Source organism: Dendropsophus ebraccatus, chromosome 1, assembly GCF_027789765.1.
Source record: "Dendropsophus ebraccatus isolate aDenEbr1 chromosome 1, aDenEbr1.pat, whole genome shotgun sequence".
In the NCBI taxonomy this organism is placed as follows: domain Eukaryota; kingdom Metazoa; phylum Chordata; class Amphibia; order Anura; family Hylidae; genus Dendropsophus; species Dendropsophus ebraccatus.
Genome location: NC_091454.1, coordinates 178,363,534 through 178,378,589, shown reverse-complemented (window position 1 = coordinate 178,378,589; position 15,056 = coordinate 178,363,534). Strand labels below are relative to the sequence as shown.

The window sequence follows — 15,056 nt, the reverse complement described above, 5'->3', positions numbered from 1 at the left end:
CAAATATACAAACAGTTATATAGGAGCTTCAGAACAGAATGAAGAATACTGTATGGAACATTTATTGTCCTTATCTAAAGCGCTGCTGCTGCTGTGTCTTATAGACACAGGATCCCCCTACACTTCAACCCCCACAGTTTGCCTTATTTATGAAAATAAAATAATAATAATAATTATAATAATATTAAAAAAATCTGTCTTGTGTAATGAAAAAAACAAAACGTGGTTCAACTGCGTCAATAATTACAGGTCTGAATAATAATTAAATTAGGCTCATCACTTATAAGTGCGCTTCCAGCTGAAGTCAATTCTTTAGCTTCCATTTTTTTCCTATGATATTTTGTGGACTCTTGTTTTAATTCTTACAGAACATATATTTTTTAAGTTTTTTTTTAATCTCTAAGTCAAGAATATATTTATTAAAAAAAAAATAATATTATAGAACCACAGAATTAACTGGTTTGGAACCAGAAAAATACAAAAATGGGAAGAAAAAAAAAGAAATAAAACAGCTAATAGATACATAGACACAGAGGACAATTTAGAATTTGGGGACCAAAAAAAAAAAAAAAAAAGTACTTTCTTTCCGCTAATTTTCTCCACATTTCCATAAATGCACTTTTTAGCGATATTTTTTTTAAAAGGTTACAAAAAAAGACTAAAATTCCCTGTTCATTTTTCTGATTTTTTTTTCCTTTTTTTATACAAAAAAAAAAAAAAGATACGTAGCAAGTTGTTCTGAACGAGACAGGTTTAAATGCATTCTGATAAAAGTTCATCAATAGTCTTTTTTTATGTTTAGTTTTTTTTTTTAATTCACAGTCCAATAAATTCTTCCCTCTTCTTTAAGTAAACTTGTAACAGCCTTAGCAGAAGGAATCTTAAGCCAACATACCCCCAAAGTCTTTTTTTTTTAAGTTTGCCCTCCATCTCCCCCCATCAATACTTTGTATTTTATTGAATGGACATATAGGGCCAATTGAAACTGCTTCCAGAGAGTAACATATCCCTAATGAGCGTTTCTATAGGGGTTTTACCTACCAAACGGACGAAAAACAATTGCTCTATGACAGAGGAGGACACAGTGCGGAGGGAGGGTAGACGGAGTAAGAGTTTGCCAAATCTTGTAGGCTGGTTGGGGTACTGGCTTCTAACATATTCTTCCAATGCACATTGGGACTTCTCCTGCAAACTTTCCACATGAGCTACATCAGACAGACCACAGGCATCTGCAACAAAAAAAAGTGGGAGAAACAATGTCATTATATCATTACAGAAGGCTGGTGGTGGTTAGCTCCAAGGCCTGTCACCATTTTTGTGGAGACCCCCCACCCCCAATCAATAAAAACACATAGACAAGTCTGCACTAACACATAGGGGCTGCAATCTCCATGCATGGCTTGGATAAGTGTGAGAGTAATTCAGCAGAGGCCTACTAATGACTCCATTGCATCTGATGTTCACTCATCAACAATACAAGTCCTGGACTCTTAATATATTCTCCCTTGGAGGACTATATGTTTTTCTTTAGTCTCAGCAAATGTCTTAAGTGGCTCTTTTAAAGATCATCTTGTCAGTATTGGTTGTTCAGAATCAGCCAAGCAAACTCTTATCCTCCTCTTCTCTCTCTCTTCTAGTCTACTAGAGCTGGGCTTAAGAAGAGAAGGCCCAGGGAGACTACCGAGGGGGACTCTGACCATTAAATACAATGCAGAAGGGGGGTTTAAATCACCAATGCCTCTGTCTAGAGATTGGGTTACGACCTAACCTGCCATTGGCTTCTTGGGATGGAGAGGAGCACATGCATGTTGTTATCCACCCCATTAAAAAGGCATGCAAATGATTTGAATCATGTGGAGGGAAAAGAGCTGGAGTGTGTAACTTATCTATGTTATATGTTAGTGAAGGTTACCACCTACTGACAACTCTCACACTGCCATCTGACAACTTTTAATCGAGCCCACATTCCATATATGAGATAATACCATTGATACACACGTGTGTTTATATGGCTCCACTATGACCTAGGGGGGATATAATATATATAGGGGGAGGTGGGTAGTTTGAGTGACAGGGTGGCCATTCACCATCATCATCATCATTATAAAATGTACCAGCCCAATCACCGTGTACAGTGTCTTCAATGACTATAGTAATTATAGATCAACATTGCTATTTATTTTTTAAAAGACCAGATAACTAAAGGAGAAAGGAGAAAGGAGAAAGGAGATCCCCAGAACTTGTGATCTAATAATTGTACAGTGAAAGCCTCAGGCGATGCATGTCTGTGAATTCTTATTTAATCAACAGGAAAAGATGGGCAAGATGTGGGACTGTTTTTACTGTGTGAGATAGAGAAAAGCACACAGTATATGCATATATATATATATATATATATATATATATATATATATGATCAGATCGTCCTACTGAGGTCACAAAGCCGCCTGTGCGATATTTTACACTGTACATAAGAGTTAATTCTTGTCAGATATAACTAGCACAGATTACCCTGCAACACATCCTAATTACATTGCATAATGTATCCAGTGCTGCTTTCTAGCTGCAACTTAATATTATTATTATTATTGCTACTATTATTATACTTTTTGTCCAGGACTAGGTACTTTCCTTTCTGTGTGTGTCTTTCCTCTCCCTGCCCCCACTACTTGCTGTGGGTAAATAATGTGGCTGCTTGCCTCTCATTTCTGCACTTAAAAAAGTTGTATTCTGTCTAAAGTTACAGCAGCCGAGCAGTGAAATCCGACTGCCTGTCTATACTCGTCCGATTCACAAATACATTAGGAATCCCAATGATTTGGGCCCATGCAGCTAAACAAACAAGAGATCATGCTGCAAGCTACACTCCATGGAGGAGGACTGAGCCCTGTAGGGTTATACCTAGCAAGGGGAAAGGCTCTGTGGCATCTACTTATCACTGATTTGTTTCATCAGCTTAGTTTCAGATTTGTCACAAAAGATTTAGGTAATATAAAAAAATAAAAATAAAAATCTTGGTCCTTATTTATCAATATTGGTTATAGCGTGTCGGAGTCGGGGCTAATAATAATAATAATAATAATAATAATAATACAGAATCAACATAGCTCATTTATCTCGTAAAATTAAATAATAGATTGAAAGTGGATGGATGCATGGATTGATAGATATAGATAGATGATAGTAGATAGATAGATAGATAGATAGATAGATAGATAGATAGATATAGATAGATAGAGAAAGTAAGTAGATAAATAGATGACAGATAGATACATAGATATTATATAGATAGAATATAGATAGGAGACAGACAGATAGATAGATAGATAGATAGATAGATAGATAGATAGATAGATAAAAGATAGATAGATAGATAGATAGATAGATAGATAGATGATAGATAGATAGATAGATAGATATAGTATATAGATACATAAATACATAGATAGTGTATAGATAAAAGATAGATGATAGAGATAGTAGATCGATAGATAGATAATAGATAGAAGAGATGATAGATAGATAGATAGATAGATAGATAGACAGATAATAGATAGATAGATGATAGATAGATAGATAGATAGATAGATAGATAGATAGATAGATAGATAGAGCATAGATAGATAGATAGATAGGAGATAGATAGATAGAATATAGATATAGTATATAGATACATAGATAGTGTATAAATAGATAGGAGATAGATGATAGAGATAGATAGAGAGGATATAGATAGATAGGATATAGATATAGTATATAGATAGATAGATAGTATATAGATAAAATATAGATATAGTATATAGATAGATAGATAGAAGATAGTAGATAGACAGATAGATAGGATATGGATAGATAGATAATAGATAGATAGATACATTAGATGGGATAATTTTTCTTACCTGAAGTAAAGAGAACTATAGCTTTTAAACAACTATATTCTGCCGAGTCCACGTGTAATGCCTTGAGTTTTTCTACTTGCTCTTGGAAGATTCGTATGTGGTCCATAAAGGCCACCACTCTGTCCGCAGACATGGGGGAGGCGTGCAGACCAGCAGCTGCCAGGAGAGGGGCAACATGGAGTGGCATGGAGCACTGGGCAGCGTTCAGCACAAATAACTCACTCCAGGTCAGCCTTAGAAGTGCCACTTGGTCTGTGATCTGCAGGTCTGGGAAGAAGGGGATATTCCGTGCCCACTCCACCGCACTGAAGAGCATCCTGGCTGCCAGTTCACAAATGTTTTCGATGCCCATAATGTTGTTGGGTTGCATGCATTGACTGCCAAATCTGGAGGTGGGGTAGGGTTCTGCTCTCAGAAGAAGGGAGATATATCCGGATAGGTAGGAATGGCAGTTGAGGGGGTCTCCATTTGTCAAGGCGAACTGGCCATGGGTAGGCTGTGTGGGTGGCATTCTGCCCCTCTGTACGGCTGCAGTGAATAAAGAAGAAACTACAGCAATTAATATCAGTGGGTGACTCTGTTCCTCATACAAGTCCTCTTCTCCCTAATAAAACTCTACATTGTATTCTCCCCCCAGATCTGTGCTGCTGCTGTTATGGTGTTTTATGATTAAATTACAACATAATCTACACCAGCCATCCTCACAATGGCTTAAACATCTCTCCTTTGCTTGCTTAATAATAAAAAAAAATCTGCTGACTTCCCAAACGCGAAGACATTCAATTTATTCTTCCATATGGGCTCATAATGTCCTTCTGTTTCCTTCTGCCATCTACACATAGAATATTGCCGATTCATTTTAATTATATATATAGATAGAGATACACATGTACATAGAGCTAGGTATTTTATAAAATACAGAAAGGCTTCATAGAAAAGACACAATAATATCATGCTATAGGAGAAGCGAGCTGTAACGTGGCTGATGGATGGGCTTGCAGCTTGCAGGCCTCTGTGTTTTTATTGCATTACATTTGCATGCAGAAAGCCATGGAACAATGAGGGGGTGATGTTTCTAAAGTCTTGGGGGGAGATTGGGAAAAAGTATTTGTGTCGAGTTTGCAACATGAAGCGAGATGTGCGTGAGATTGTGAGCAGGACAGGGTTAGCTAAAGCAGCTGGAACACAAAGGAAGAGGCAGGCTGTAACCCCTAGCCTAGATAGCAGGCAGCCTGCTGAGGCTACAGCCCTGCACACTGGCAGCTCCCTGTCCTTCCCTCATTGCACAGCACAAAAGGCTGGGACTTTCACAAGAGAACACACACACACACACACACACACACCACACCACACAAGCTACAACAACACAAGCCTTCTGCTCGACCCCTGCACTGTTTACATTTCTTTATGGAAGCAGGAACTTCAATTGTAATTTTTAATGGAGGGTAAAGAGGGGGAACATGTGCGTGTGTGTGTGTGTGTGTGTGTGTGTGTGTGTATATCTGTGAGAATGTGCATGTATGTATATCTATGAGTGTGTGTGAGTTGTATGCATATCTGTGAGAGTGTGTATATCTGTGTGTGAATGTATATCTGTGAATATCTGTGAGTGTGTGAGTGTGTATGTATATTTGTGAGAGTGTGTGTGTATATATATGTGAGTGTGTATGTATATTTGTGAGTGTGTGTATATATGTGAGTGTGTATGTATATTTGTGAGTGTGTGTGTATATATGTGAGTGTGTATGTGTATATATGTGAGTGTGTGTGTATATATGTGAGTGTGTATGTATATATGTGAGAGTGTGTATGTATATGTGTGTGTGTGTCTATGTATATATGTGAGTGTGCATGTATATCTGTGAGTGTTACACGACCCAGCTCCAAACTGTCCTTCTGATCTTAATCAGTTTTAACTCCTGTGCAGAATGACATTCTTGGTCACAGGGGCCAGGGAGATTATTACATGGAGATGGGAAGAATATATATATATATATATATATATATATATATATAGATAGATATTAGTGAAACCCTAAATAAAGCAAATGCAATAACTATCTGTATATTTTAAAAAAGTAGAAATATTGATAATAACAATACTAACAAGAATAATAATAAAACCAACAATAATAATAATAATTCTAATGACAATTGCAACAATGACTAGAACTGGTAATAATGGCACAAGGGTGGCAATGAAGGGTACTGAAAAAATAATAATAAAAAAAAAGGAAAAAAAACAACAACAAGCAAACTCACAGACCTGGCCATGCATGAGAAAGTTACAAGAGTGACTAATAGTGGCGGTGGTGATGGTGTTGGGGCATAATACAGAACAATAGACTGGAAAACAAATGAAATCCCAATACCTTCCCGTCTCATGCCAACTTTGAGACATTTTTTGAGGCGACAGTACTGACACTGATTGCGGTGGTGCTGGTCTATAGGGCAGTTCCTGTTGGCACGACATGTATAAGTCAGATTCCTCCTTACACTTCTTTTGAAGAAGCTCTTGCAGCCTTCACAGGTGAACTGGCCGTAGTGTTTGCCACTAGACTTGTCCCCACACACCACACACTCAATGTGCTGCTGCTGTTGTTGCTGCTTGTCCCCCTGGTTCTGGCTGGACTGGCTGGAGGGGTTGGATTGAGCAGGGTTAGTAGAGGGCACTCCTTGCCCTGGGGTCTGTGGGGTGTGGGGTGCCCCTGCTGGCCCCTGCCCTGGAGGTGGCTGTGAAGGTTGACTTCCTGGCACATCGTCCTGAGGGTCTCTCCATGCACCCACTACCATTGCCATATCTATGGGAAACCTCTTCCAAACTGCTTCTTCCCCTATTCTTCTTATGGTGCTTGTGGGGATCAGACCAGGCAGCTTTAATATATGAATAAAAGGGGGGTGGGGGGGGGTCTCGGGGAAATAAAGAAGAAGAAGAAGAAGGAGCAGCAGCAGCAGCAAACAATCAGATGAGCAGCAGTAGAAGAAGGAGGGTGGGTGCACTAGTGGTCTGGAGAAGACTTGGAGGTGTCTCTGTGAGCTGCAGACTTAGTGCTGGGGGCCAGGTCCTGGGAAGATCACAGTCAGCCATTCAGGAAAGCCATAAAGGGTTAAGGATTATTACAGAGGGGGGAGACCTGCTCTTCTGCCTCTTCTTCTCCTTCTTCTTCTTCTCCTCCAGCAGCTCTGGCAGCAGCAGCCAGTAGGGGAGCCTCTCCAGCAGGACTTGCTCAGATCCCTTCTTCTTCTTCCTTCTGTGAGCATGAACGAGAAGAGTCCACTCTATCCAGCAGCACAGGCGGCAGCAGCAAGAAGAATAATGGTGATGAGGAGGAGGAGGATAGTAGTAGTAGTAGTAGCAGCAGCAGTAGTAGTGGAGAGAGGATCGGATCACAGGCGGCAGGACCTCATCCTTCATGCACCAGAATAAGCCCTCAAATAGGAGCCTGCAATCAAAGTGATCAAATATGCTAAAGAGAGCGCGAGAGGGGGGGTAGGAAGTGACTGCGATTTGTAGGAAAGGGCTGGCAGAGTGCTGTCTCTCCGATCAGCTCACTGAGCTCTCTATATAGTGAACTTTGACACCACTGCTGCAACTTAGCACACGTTACCATGGAGACGCCGCTCCTTATAAGGCGAGAGATTGTGTTTAACTGGTCAGGGCTCGCAGACCCTCCCCTTGCACCCCATTGGTCAGGGCCAGCCTAGTGGTACAGGGTGCCTGCTTATCCCGCACTGCCCGGTCCTAAAGACCGTCCGCTCTTGTCAGTCACTCACTGCTCTGCACTCAGTACAGACACAATGAGATTGGAGAGCAGGGTGACAAGAAGAAGCTGCTAAAGAGGACAATAAATTAAATAGGGGGGGGGGGGGGGTCTCGCCGAGGTATTGAATGGATTGGGATTGGGATGACATTCTGTTTTTTTTTTTTTTTTTTTTGCATTTTTGGAATATGTAGTATATTTAGGTTATAGATGCATATTATAGTATATATAATAGTTATTGTAGATACTGAGAGAGGAGGCTCAGGTGGCAACATTTCTGTTGCTTTAATAAAGTATATCTAGTGGTTAGGATATTCCCTTTTATAAGGGCTTAAGTTATAGTAATAGCTAAAAGATATAGATGAGCTGCAAGGGACTACCATAGCAATGGCTAACACTCACACACCCTATATACACTACATATATATATATACACACTATATACATACACACACACACACACTACATATATGTACACACTACACACACACACACACACACTACATATATGTACACACTATATACACACACTACATATATGTACACACTATATACACACACTACATATATGTACAGACATACATGTACACATATACATCTAAACACACACAAAGACCACATGCACACTCATATCCTGACACACAGATTTACTCACACCACATCATACATATACATACATGTAAGCACAAACACACACATACATATACATGAAAACACACGCTTCAAGGATTTGTCCATGTCCATGAATACCACATTTCCATCCACATTGCATCCAGTGACTGAAGGGGGGCACCAGCAGCATCTTGCTAGGCTCCAAGTATGAAGAGGAGCAGGATGGAGGAGCACACAGGGCTTTCACATGGGAGGTGATAGAGGTTCAGATGGACAATACTCCTGTGTTATAGAATGAGGCTTGCTGTTTGATCACTTGACCATCAGAATCTCAATAGCTGGGACTATTATTTCCTCCATTCGGTGTCAGCCAGGGCTGCAGAGGCTTGTTGGTTTAAGCCTAATTGCACATCCAAGGCAAAGTGTCATTATCATGGGGGAATATCTGTTATATTACTGCTGGTGAATGCTATATACCCTGCTCCTGGGGACCAGGTACACTATGGAAATAAAGGATTCCCTTATAGTATTTTTTAGTCAGTTTAATAAAAGTGAGGTTACAATGATCTTTGTGCTAACTTCATGCAAAGAGAACATAGTAAATTATGGGAATATTGAATGTAAACACCAATGCATAATAGGTCAAGCACACTGCAGCAAACACCCCATGGAGTGTGCCCTATCTATCTATCTATCTATCTATCTATCTATCTATCTATCTATCTATCTATCTATCTATCTATCTCCTATCTATCTATCTATCTCCTATCTATCTATCTATCTATCTATCTATCTATCTATCTATCTATCTATCTACATACAGTCGCTTGTATAGCAGTTTACATCTCCTATAGGCGAATAAAATTTTCCATTTGCCCATATTATTATAATATTGTATAGGGACACCATGGTGTGTATATGATACACTATGCTAGGCACAGGATATGCTTTAATGCTCACCATATACTTGTGCAGTACAACAATCATACATCATCTACATCGTAGAAGAAAGCCCAATTTACTATATGGTGCATATGGGGAGACTGCAATCGCTTGCTATAAGGCTGACAGATGATGTGAGGACCTAATGCTGGAATCTTTCCACTTCTACATTTCTTCTAGAAAAATACAATCTGGAACTTCCATTGAAATCACCCTTTCACCCCACTCCCCATAAGTATCTGCTAAAAGAGGTATTAAAATCCTCATGTAACACAAGAAAAAGAAATATATGACTTGAAAAAATTAGTTCGTACAGCTTGTGGGATATGATATAGAATAAAAAGAAATCCTGGCGATGATAGGGTGTACATGGGGAAAATCATGTTCAGCTTATACTGTACTTACAATGACATCTACCTCACAATATAAATAATATCATAGTTAAGATACAGTCATACCTTATTATTGGAGTAGGGTAAGGGTTAATGTGGCCAATGCAATGTCTAGTTGTAAGTCATTAGTAGATTCAGAATAGACATAGGCCATACAATGGATAGCAGTATTGTGTGCCATGTACTTGCTTGGGCCACTGGAGATATGAAGCCATGTGTCATATGTCACACCATGTCACACTTCAGTTTTGACATTAGAAAATAAAGTTATATATAACCCATAGAGTGAAAGTATACAGAGGTGATCACCATATGACAATGCCACTTAAGGGTTAAGGCAGGATATGCTGCTTTTAATTTAGCAGACTCCTCTGACCTTAGTAAATGATGAAACACAAGACTAGTAACCCGTAACGAGTGGGGGAAAGCAGCATTATTTCAGTCCCCCTGGCTTGTGCTGGAGTCTAGTGTGTTGTGTTTCACAAGCATCACACTGAAGTCTTGTGAATGGGGGGTGAGGGAGTCTCATTGTGTTGCTCTGAACTTAGAAGTCAATGCAATTTTTAACCACTGGCTTGTGGTACTTTGAGAATCACCAGGGGCTGTCAGAGTTAGGTCCTCTGAAAAATTTACAGTGCTAAATTAGAGCATATGCTGTGAGGTGAAGAAGAAGAAGAAGAAGAAAAAAAATGCTTAAGATTGGAGCAAGTACAGTATCTGTCTGCCCCCTAGTGTAAGGCTTTCATGTGCCTGAAACTCAGAGTACACTGCAAAAAAAAGATGGGATCTTAAAGGGAAACGACTTTTGGCTCCTTGCAAGAAAGAAAACTTCTGTACATATTAATCTGATTAGCATCTAAGGATTTAATATTAATTGGCTTGGACATAGCTGGAGAGCTGGGTAAAGTTTGTGCCTGTGCATGATGCAAAGCAGTGGTGAGTGGATGGCTATAGGGGGCTGATGCAGTGTGCTGTCTCTTTGATGGACCGTGTGTGCCTGATCAGACCATTCTATTCAGCCTGCACTGAGGAAAACTAGCCCTGCTGCCTTCTGCAGTCTCCCTACGAGGACCCATCGGTGAGTACACTGCCTTTTCCTTGCAATCTGCAGCTACCTTGTATGCTGAGCATAGACCGAGGCTTCCCTCCTTGCTATAGCCGAACAAAACAAGGGCAAAATCCCCCCATCTAGCCCTATGCTCTGCTCTAGATTGGACACAATTGCAATGCCTGGGACCACTTCATGCCTTATAGCTGCATACAGGCATGCTAGGATTTTCCACAATCCTACAGTAAATGCAAAGACAGAGCATATTTACCAGTCAGCACAGAGCCAAATAAGCACAGTCAGCACAAGAAGCAGCAGACATAGTTAAAGAGATAGAGCAGCTCAAGCCCAGAAGAGAAGGTAAAGCAAATGTAATAAAAGAGACCTACCAAACACGTATTTTCCTTGCTCTGCGTCCCAAATGGCTTGCATCTTCTTCCTATAACTGCAAATCCCCTGTATACTGTGGCAGGTGATCTCAGTCCCCTTTTAGCACGTTATAAGTATTCCTTGCAAAAGAGAAAATACAAGGTCTCCCTTAGTGTGTTTATTTTAGGCGATTGAACAAACTGATTGGAAAGTAGGCAAAAGCCTAGAGGGTGCAGGGAGAAAGGTGAATGGGATATCCTCTGCTTGGAGGGAAGTACTATTTGGCTTGCAGGCTTTGGGAGAAGAAAAAAAAAACTTGACACTATAACTTTAAATGTAGTGAGTTTGAGAGAGCTAGCACACAGCTTGTCAGGAATGTGAGCCTCGCCTTTAAGAAAATCCCCATACCCAAGGTATAGCAGCCCACAGTGATCTCTCCTCTCATCTCATTCCTTAGAAGGAATAGAGAGCATTGCTACACCTTCCAGTTTGGGGCAGGGATAGAGGAGACTTAAAACAAGCACCCAATTGGAAAAACATCTTTAACTTAATGATTTCTTTTCAAATCTTTTGTAGCCAATATGAATATATATCTATATCTATATCTATATATATATATATATATATATATATATATATATATATGGGCTTACATGACAGTTTCACAACTTTAAGTGTGATTAGTTCCACTCTTTCAATATTTGACTACTCCTTCCCCATCAGCATACATCACTGCTAAAACAATCCCCCCATTTCACTTTAATAACTGCACTGTCATCTGATGGATTGGATTTAAAGGACAGTATATTCTAGCCTGGCACATGTAATATTCATTATATACTCACCAAACTAATGAATGGATCATTAATATATTACAGATGTAATAAATAGACACTGGCAGCCTGGCACCATTTAATCTAATGGATTTTTTTTTTTTTACTGTTCCAAAGACTGATGCTAAAAAGGAAGAGCTTTTATTTTAGGAATAAGACGTATGTCATATCTGACGAATGAAACAAATGCTCTCTCATTGTCACTTGTCCTTGGCTTTAATAGAAATTAACTTAAGCACAGCTCTGAATGCTAATGACATATTTACAGCCTAATGGAAATTTCCACCCCCCAATAATCCTAAAAAAAACCTATAAAGACGCTGTAATTATAGACTTTAAGGTGGGGAAAATAACAAGTGACTATCAGATCCCTTTACCTTGGCATTAGTACTATGAAGCATCACCCTATTGCTAGGAATCAATTGCTGCCAGCATAATCAGCTCATGCTGAATGGAGGAGACAGCCCTTTAGAGGTGAGAGGTTTTTTTTTGCCACCTAGAGCCTGGCATGTCTAGTGACAACAATTAAAGGGTGGCACTGATGACAGGCAGGCATTGTCCTTTCAAATCTATAGGTTATTGGTGGAGCAAAGTTTATCAGACCAAGCCATGGGAATATATAAGGTTTCTATGTGTGATGTAAGTGATTAGTTGCAGCCATTCAGCCTATGACGAGGCTGTGGTGCATGTTGGGTAGTTATGTTGTAAAATGTGATGATTGATGATCACTTAAAGTTTTTTTTTTATAATCCCTTTTAAACTGTGCCAAGAACTTTTATTTATACCACAGGGAGTTCATTGGCAGAGGTTTTTTAAACTTTGGCCCACATTATATAGATAGCTGCCTTGGTGATCTGTAAGGTCAAGGGTGAGTATCCTTACCCCTAAGTCCCAGCAGATTATTAGAATGAAGCCAGGCTGTCACCTAAGAGTCATAATTACCAGTTCTCTTTCTAGTACAACTCGTGCTAAGCGTGGTCCCTTTTTTGTTGAGTGATAAAACCAGTTTTTTTTTTTTAGATCTAGATTAAGGCAGTGGTGTTTGCTTGAGCCTGGATCCCCTCCTTGGCATTCCCAAGGCATTGCCTTTGTCTTATAAGGAATAGGGCTCTCTGAATGGTGTGAAAAAAGGAGAGAGGGTCGCTTCAAATCGATTTTACTTGTTCTCTGTGTCTTTTCGGATCAATGACTCTCAATAGTCTTATATGTGCTCTTTCAACCAAAAAACTTGTGCAACATTTTCTGTCTGTATTCTTGCTAAATACAATAAATTCTGTGTTTTATCAATCACTGAGCACTCATCTTGAAGGCAGCCAGGGAAGGCAATTAAGCAGAGACACCTAAAAACCAGATCCTCCACATTCATGGAGCCAGGGATTGACAATTAGCCAGTTCTATTATATTTCACCCTGGACCCAAGAATAAAGCTACAGATATACAGGTGCCAATCTATATGTATAGGCAGAAAGGTCATGCCAATACAATGCTGGGAGCACTTATGTTGGAGAATGCAACTCCTAGGAGCTGTGGAGTGCAGCATGCAGCACTGCTATTAGCTGTCATTACTATTAGGGCGAACAAAGTTTCCTGGTTACAATGTTTTGTGGAACTTTGTGGAAGATAACGCTGATTTGGCAGAGATAAGGTAAGAGATGGAACTACTTTATAGTATTTGGGCAGATAATGACTAATGATGATGACTGGGGGAATAGCATGGATGCTGCTTAAAGAATAAAAACCTAGGGAAAGGGGAAGGATGGAGAAAAAGCATATAAGGAACAAGGAGCAGAGAGAATGACATAAAAACAGAAGAGGAAAAGCAAAGAACTAGGAGTCAGAGAAGAAAGGAGGAATGAGAGAAAAGGACACTTATGAGAATGAGAAAAGAGAGACCATCAAATAGATAGAGAAAGAGAAATGAATGCATGAAAGAGAGAGAAAGAAAAGGAGATATGTATAAAGAAAGATAGTGATAGAGAATAAAATGGGGGGGAGAGAAATATATGCTGAGACAGACAGGTAGAAAAAGAGAGACATAAAGAGAGAGAAAGAAGAGAGAAAGAAAGAGAGAGAGAGAGAGAGAGAGAGAGAGAGAGAGAGAGAGAGACTGAATGAGAGAGACAAAAGGAGATATGTATAAAGAAAGATAGTGATAGAGAATAAAATGGGGGGGAGAGAAATATATGCTGAGACAGACAGAGGTAGAAAAAGAGAGACATAAAGAGAGAGAAAGAAGAGAGAAAAGAAAGAGAGAGAGAGAGAGAGAGAGAGAGAGAGAATGAATGAGAGAGACAAAAGGAGATATGTATAAAGAAAGATAGTGATAGAGAATAAAAGAGGGGGGAGAAATATAAGCTAAAACAGAAAGAGGTAGAAAAAGAGAGAGAAAGAAGAAGAGAAAAGAGAGAGAGAGACACATACACACACACACAGAGAGAAAGAGAATGAATGAATGAATGAATGAATGATGAATGAAAGATACAGAAGGATATGTATAAAGAAAGATAGTGATAAAAAATAATAGGAGAATAAGAGAAATATAAGCTGAGACAGAAAGGTAGAAAAAGACGTAAAGAGAAAGAAAGAAGTAGAGAAAGAGAAGGAGAGGGAGAAGGGAGGGGGGTGAGAAATCCAGCTAGAGATGAAGCAGCTGATGAAGCCCTGAGCCCTGTCCCGGACAATACAAGTCTCCTGTAGGGATGGGTATTGATCAGGGGAGAAGCTGAGATGTCATCACACTAAATATTTACTGATCACACACAAATAGCTGGGGCTTGAACGATCTTCCCATGTGTGGAAGTGAGAGGAGAAAGGTAAATCATTTTATTAGTGTGTATAAAGCAGAGAGCACACTCTGGGCTGCAGTGTTTTAAGATGTGTCTTTAGCTGGATGAAGAGAGTTAGGGAAATCGATAGTCAGTGATTAGGAGCCCCAGCAGTGCCAGGACTCCAACCACACACAGCAGATTCAAGGATTCTCTCCCAAGTCAGGGAAAAGACCCCCAAACAATACAAGTGCAATGAAATTAGTAGGGGGAGAGGTCCCTGTCTGTATCAATAAGTCCATAAAGGTTACAATTCATAGATAGATAGATAGATAAATAGATAAATAGATAGATAGATAGATAGATAGAGGGGAGATAGATAGATAGATAGAGGGGAGATAGATAGATAGATAGATAGATAGATAGATAGATAGA

At 39.6% G+C, this 15,056-nt stretch overlaps 1 protein-coding gene and 1 long non-coding RNA gene across 8 annotated transcripts in view; one reads left to right on the top strand and one right to left on the bottom strand.

Annotated features, from left to right (window-relative positions):
* Positions 1-385: 385 nt before the first annotated feature.
* NR2F2 (nuclear receptor subfamily 2 group F member 2) lies at positions 386-11,352 on the bottom strand. Of its 5 annotated transcripts, none has more exons than XM_069985005.1 (3): positions 11,044-11,352; positions 3,900-4,427; positions 386-1,229 (listed from the first exon to the last, which is right to left on the bottom strand). In XM_069985005.1, the coding sequence occupies exons 1-3, from the start codon at positions 11,084-11,086 to the stop codon at positions 955-957; spliced, it is 846 nt and encodes a 281-aa protein (XP_069841106.1). In that variant the 5' UTR covers positions 11,087-11,352; the 3' UTR covers positions 386-954. The 5 variants fall into 5 exon arrangements, with proteins under 5 accessions (XP_069841106.1, XP_069841101.1, XP_069841085.1 ...); XM_069985000.1 differs by lacking the exon at positions 11,044-11,352 and adding an exon at positions 7,034-7,475; XM_069984984.1 differs by lacking the exon at positions 11,044-11,352 and adding an exon at positions 6,272-7,112 and having other exon boundaries at positions 3,900-4,448.
* The window catches only part of LOC138801923 (uncharacterized), a 53,775-nt gene continuing 48,994 nt past the window's right edge, over positions 10,276-15,056 (top strand). For all 3 annotated transcript variants that reach the window (XR_011364653.1, XR_011364651.1, XR_011364652.1), the window contains exon 1: positions 10,276-10,684. This is a non-coding gene — a long non-coding RNA (uncharacterized lncRNA). The remainder of the gene's footprint in view (positions 10,685-15,056) is intronic.

What these genes read in the sequence shown, in the direction of transcription:
- NR2F2 (XM_069984984.1), bottom strand. Translation starts at nt 6,698, where the DNA reads ATGGCAATGGTAGTGGGTGCATGGAGAGACCCTCAGGACGATGTGCCA. An exon ending in AGTTGGCATGAGACGGGAAG is followed by an intron (nt 4,449 to 6,271) that starts GTATTGGGATTT and finishes TAATTGCTGTAG; the next exon opens with TTTCTTCTTTATTCACTGCA. An exon ending in TATAGTTCTCTTTACTTCAG is followed by an intron (nt 1,230 to 3,899) that starts GTAAGAAAAATT and finishes TTTTTGTTGCAG; the next exon opens with ATGCCTGTGGTCTGTCTGAT.